The sequence below is a fragment of the Gossypium hirsutum genome, chromosome D08 (assembly GCF_007990345.1).
Source record: "Gossypium hirsutum isolate 1008001.06 chromosome D08, Gossypium_hirsutum_v2.1, whole genome shotgun sequence".
Classification (NCBI taxonomy): domain Eukaryota; kingdom Viridiplantae; phylum Streptophyta; class Magnoliopsida; order Malvales; family Malvaceae; genus Gossypium; species Gossypium hirsutum.
In genome coordinates, this window is record NC_053444.1 from 13945478 (window position 1) to 13951599 (window position 6122).

The following is a 6122-nucleotide window of genomic DNA, read 5'->3' on the forward strand; positions in this document are numbered from 1 at the left end:
TGAATTACTTTATTTCATAAAAAATTAGACTTATAGTATTCGTTGGTGTGTTGTATTATTATTTTTTTAATATTAATCTCATTATAAGTTTTAAACCTTAAATAAAAAAAATAATGTGTTTTAGCACACTCAAACCCATGACCTCCAACACTGATAATTCGATGCCATTTAAACTAATATTTAATCGATATTATTATTTTTAATTTTTGAATTGGTTGAACGTACAATTAGAGGTGTTCATGGGCCGGGCCGGGTTCAGGCCGTGCCCATAAAAAAATTCGGCCCGAGTCCTAGGCCCCGGCCCGAAATATGGGTCTAGAATTTTGTCCAGGCCCTGCCCGAGGGAAAATTCCTAAGCCCGGGCCCGGCCCGGCCCGGCCCATTTTTTAAATAAACACCAAAAAATATTTTAAAAAATTAAAAAAAGTATTTTAAAAATATTTTAAAATAAAAAAAAGTATTTTAAAATATTTTTAAAAATAAAAAATATATCTTTATTATATTCGGCCGGGCCCGGGCCAAAAAAGTGGTGCCTGAGGCCCGACTCGTTTTCTAAACAGACCTCATTTTCTTGCCCAAGCCCATATTTCAAGCCTATATTTTTACGTAAACCCTCTTATATTTTGGACGGATGATCGGGCCGGGCCACCCGGTCAATGAACACCTCTACGTACAATCAATTAAACCAAATGAATCAGTTCACTTCAAAAATATTAAGGGAACAGACTACATCTCGATCTGTTCATTAACACGTTCATCAACTCTTGGCCGTCAGTTTCTAATCCTGAAAATCTCACCGTGAAAGGGTTCTTCTCCTCCCTATAAAAGCATCGTAAAGTCGGGCATTTTGGGATATCGGAAATCTGAAGCGAAAATAAGGAAAGAAATTTAATTTTCTTTTCGGTTTCAGATTGAAAACAGGAGGAAACAAAAGATATTAACGGATCAATAATTCGTTTGAATCTGGAGACAAATTTCAACTCTAAATCTTAAAATTTAGTGTTTCTTTTTACTTTTTAGATTTCTTTGTTTCTTTTCATATATTTTTATTTCAAAAAATAAAATGAATGATCAGTCTCAGATGATCAATCAGCCGCCACAAATGATGATGGACCCGATTCAGTCGCAGATGATGAATCAGTCTCATCAGTTGATGGCGGCGGCGGCGGCGGCTGCTCACTCTCAGGCGAGGAGCCAACTGGGGGCGGTTCTGTCGCAGCCGATGAGCTCTGGTCATCAGATGATGAATCAGCCTCCCCCGACGTTGTTGAATAGAAGCTACATGCCTTGGCAATCCCAGGATCCAAACCCTAACCCTAGCAAGAAATTCCCTTCTTTCACTCGTAATAACAATTGGAAAGGTAAAAAGGTTGGTGGCGGTAAAGATTCTAAAAAGTTCGATAATAGGCCTTTACCCAATGGTTCTGTTTCCGCTGCTTCCGGTAGTAATACTCAAGGGTACAAACCTCCGACGCTTAACGAGCTCCAATCTCTGAACCAGTTAAAAGCTAGGAAATTCTACGGCAACAAGAAGAAATTCAATAACAAGAGCAACAATCGCTTTGCTCCTTACGCTCCGCGGAATACAACATCGTTTATAATCCGAGCGAAAAGGTCGGGAGGGGTAGCGTCCTTGGTGTCTCCATGTCCAGTGACGCCTGCAGTGCTTCCTACCCCTATATTTTCACCCTCGAGGGAGGTTCTGGGTGACATGGCCAAGGAAGAATGGGGTGTGGATGGTTATGGGTCCATGAAAGGGCTAATTCGGCTGCGAACACTGGAAGCTGGTCACGATGATGAGGAAGATGAGGATGTGGGCGATGGTGGCGGATCGAGTGAGAGTGATGTGGAAGAACACGTGGAAGTTGAGAGGAGGTTGGATCATGATTTGAGTAGGTTTGAGATGATATATCCGAGTTATGGAGGTGATTATAACAATGTATTGGAGAATAGAGTGGATGATCAAGATACCCATATAGCTCAATTGGAAGAAGAGAATTTGACGTTAAAGGAGAAGCTGTTTTTGATGGAGAGAGAATTAAGGGATTTGACTAGGAGGTTGCAGTTTCTAGAGAGGCGGAGTCAGGTAGTGGAATATGCTAATGAAGAGGTTGTCGAGAATGGGTCTGATAATGAGAGTGAGGACGCCGGTTCTGATTTTAGGATGCGTGCTGCTTCTGCCTATCATAATAATGTGGAAATGGCTGTGTTTGCTGCTGGAAATAGCAGAGATGTTGGTACTGTTGTGGAGGATGATAATAATAATAATAATAATAGTGGACTGTCACGGAATGAAGGTCCAGATGACGTTTCTATGGATAGAATTGCAGAAGATAATATAAAGAATGAAGGTAAAGGAGATGATGAATTAAAAGGTCAAGTTTTGAGGGAAGGAACAGTTCAACAAGACAAGGAAAACGAAGCTGAGGGTAATAAAGCAGTATGCAGTGAGTTTGTGGAGAAGATTGTTGCAGAAGGGGAAGATGAGTTGAGGTTTTGAAGAATCTATGAATGAGCCTGCCGACAATATACAGTGAAACAAATAATGAGGGGGTGAAGAACATTGGCGCTGATACTAGTTTAACTGTCACTCAGTGATGTAAGTCCTCTCTCTGATAGATGATGATGCTTGGGGATCTTTTGCTGGTGGATTGAAACATGCTACTTTTGGATAATATGAGGCCTAAGTAGATTTAATTTAGTATAGTTCTTAATGTTCTTTTGCATCTGTTGGTTTGATAGGGGAAAGAGAGGATGAATCCGCTAAGTTCTCCTTTCTCTGCCCTGATATGATCTACAAAGTAGGCATCCACTCCTCCGGCTTTCTTTTCTTTTTCCATTTTGTTTTTAGAGGGATAATGGAGAGGGTGGGGGTGCCTTGTATTTTATTTAGCTGGTAGATTGTTATCCATGAAGGTTCTTGTTGTTGCATGCGTTGATTTCAACTTCTTGAAAAAGAACCTTCTAGTAAGATAAATATATCCTGATGTACTTATCTCTGTGGGAGCCTATTCACTTGTTAACTTCCAAAAAAGTTTTGGTCATTCTCTTTTCCTATTTAACAGACTCATTGTCAAATTAATTTGCCTTCTTGTAGGATTCATATGTGGTATTCTAAAAAAGAAAAAACAAGGCTGACTTCTTATTAGCTTATCATTTGTTATTATCATAAGAATTTAAAAGAAAAAAAGAAAATTTTAATGTTCTTTCTTCTTAACAAGCAGAATTTAACTCTTCAACATATGGTAGTAAGTTGTTATCTATGCTTGTTTCCATGTAAAAGGAGGATGTTTTGTTGGATTTTGATGCTTACTATGACATTGCTGAACTGAAATATACCTCTAGTTGGTTAATGTGTTTTACCGTAGAGGTAATTTTTGCAAGCTTCTTTCCACTCGTCCTTGTGCACATTTATTTGGTTCAGAGTTTAGCACTAAAAATGTTGCAGTTAAGTCTGCAACCCGAGAATCGTAATGCGAGAACGTTCTCTCATCTGTTTATTTTTTAGGCTTTTGAGTGTAAGCTCTAAATTCTAGAGTTCTGGAGAGATTCTTTGCATTGTTATTACTGTTGATCAGGTTTATGAGTATTGTGATTATGTAGTACTAAAATGGAATGGGTCTTATTCTAGCCCTTCTGTTTGATTCTGAACTGATGAAAGGAATAGTTTGAATCGATTGGCCTCTGTGTTAATTTTGATGCATTTGCCTATAGAAAACATGCAGAGTTTGGGGGTTCGGCGTTGTTTTGTTGTACTTGTTGATTGAAGTGTGCCCATTTATAAAAGCTGAGTCCTTTGAAATGCCATTTTGTATTAGGTCGTCAGAAATACTAACTTTTGTTTTTCTTTTTTGGGTTCGTTTCTGTGCAATGTATCCAGCATGATCTTATTAGGTCGTCATATTCATTCTGGTCGTTCTGTCAGTTTTATGATAAATCTAAGGTTACATATCCACACTAATAATAGAACCTCTGAGTTTGTCATGAATTAACTAAGCACTGTATTAATTTAAATGAAAATTTTAATTTTTTTTTTGAAAAAAACAAATATTGTAATGAAAATATTTATATTTTTTAATATTACATATAAAAAAAACCATCTCTAAGAAACTACTTAAAAACTATTCTTTGGTTTTGACTGAAATCGTTTTGAGAGCTTTAATGTTAGATTGTATTTATATTTGTAAATTCCTAAATGAATCTACCATTCCATTTTAAAATAATTATGTGTTATTAAATATAAATATATCTTCTCACATTTGGTCCATTTTAAATAATTAGTATTCGGTCCTAATCTAATCTGTTCAGATTAAGTTAATAAAAAAAATTGACTATTCTTCTTTAATCACTAAAATAAAAAGCACTAAATTAATTGATTTTATAAAATCAAGATTGTGGCTATAACATAAATAATTTTCAACAAGCATTCACATTGATACAATGAAATATTGATAAGTGGTAAAAGTAACATGTTTTAATCTCATTTTTAATGCATTTTTGAGTAATTATTCAATTTTAATAGTGAATTTTATGCTTCTAATCCTTTAAATTCTTGTTTTAATGTTTAATAGAGCATTTGGGAGCAAAATGAGCGAAAAACGAATTAAAATCGAAAAATCAGAGCAAGTTACAGAAGCCACATGGGTTGACCCATTTTATATGGGCGTGTTGATTTTGCGAATTTACACTCTAAACTGTAGGAAATTGCAATTTTTCGGTTTTTTGGGCATTCTTAGGCGTACGTATATATGACAAAAATAAGAAGAGATGAGAGAGCCGTCATAGAATATTCAAGAATACAACTCAAAAAACATCATTGAAGCCGATTCTGAAGCAAATTTTTGTCAAGATTGAAGACTCTTAGTTGTTTTCTTAGGAGATTTTCATGAGTTTATTTTTTCGGTTATACTGTATCTTGGATATTTTTATTTTTAAGCACGAACTAATTTTCTAAATACTTAGGAGGACGAACCCTGTGATGGATTCTGTCGTTTGATTTTTATTTTATGCAATAAATACTTAGATCTTATTCTCAATTATGTGTGCTTAATTCTTGGTTTGGTTTTCTAGATTATTGATTCATGTTTAATGTGCTTAAATCAGATGAGGAATAGACCTTGTTTAAGAGTAATCTTGTGTAATTGAGTGGACTTGCAAGCAATCCTAGAAATAGAATGACATAAATCTATCGAATTAGAGTCAAATCTAATACGGGAATCCATAGCTCAAGTTAATGTGATAATTGTAACACCCCTTACCCATGTCAGACGCCAGGATAGGGTACGAGGCATTACCGGACTTTAACATAATCAATCATACAAAACCGAGACTTGAAATTTCATCCAAATTAATTTTTTCTTTTTTTTCATCCAAATTTATCAACTCAACTGACATTATCAAACACGTACAACCCATACAATAATCGCCAACATCAATAGCTTTATACAAAATGGACTATCAAATAATATGGGCTAAATCAATTATGACACATAACAAAATGACCAAGTCCTTTATACATGCCATAATTCCAAAATAATGTTTTCAAAATACCAAAAGAAAGTTGATAGTGTAGATGGATCTCTGACGATCGCCAAATCCTGAGCTAGCTTGGTGACTCTATAAAACAAGGGAAAAGAGAGGAGAGTAAGCATATAGCTTAGAAAGTAAGTATGTAATTAATGAACAAGTTTCTAGCATGTTTCCATAAATAATATAATCATAACTACACATAGATTCACTATATATTCAAGTTCAAACAAGCTGTTTATTCGTGTCATAGTCATTAAATTATTTTTATCTGGAAATAAGGAACTCCAAATTAAGATCCGTAAATTTTCACTAAAACTAGACTCACATATCTTCTTACCATAAAATTTTCAGAATTTTTGGTTTATCCAAATAATATAGTTTATTCTTTAAAGTTTCCCCTATTTCACTGTTCGACAACTCTGACTCCTCTTCATTAAAAAATAATTATTTCTTTGTACAGAATTAAAATGATGTCCTTGTTTGTTTCTATTGAAAATTTACTCATTTCGAAATTTAATCATGTAAATTACAAACCATAATTATTTTTATACAATTTTTAGTGATTTTCCAAAGTTGGAACAGGGGATTTCGAA

General features: G+C 34.9%; 1 protein-coding gene across 1 annotated transcript; it reads left to right on the top strand.

Annotated features, from left to right (window-relative positions):
* The first annotated feature begins 737 nt into the window (after window positions 1-737).
* On the top strand, window positions 738-3044 carry LOC107914354 (uncharacterized). The gene has a single exon (XM_016843257.2). It carries the CDS (start codon window positions 1064-1066, stop codon window positions 2498-2500), a length of 1437 nt encoding a protein of 478 aa, XP_016698746.1. The 5' UTR covers window positions 738-1063; the 3' UTR covers window positions 2501-3044.
* Window positions 3045-6122: the final 3078 nt, after the last annotated feature.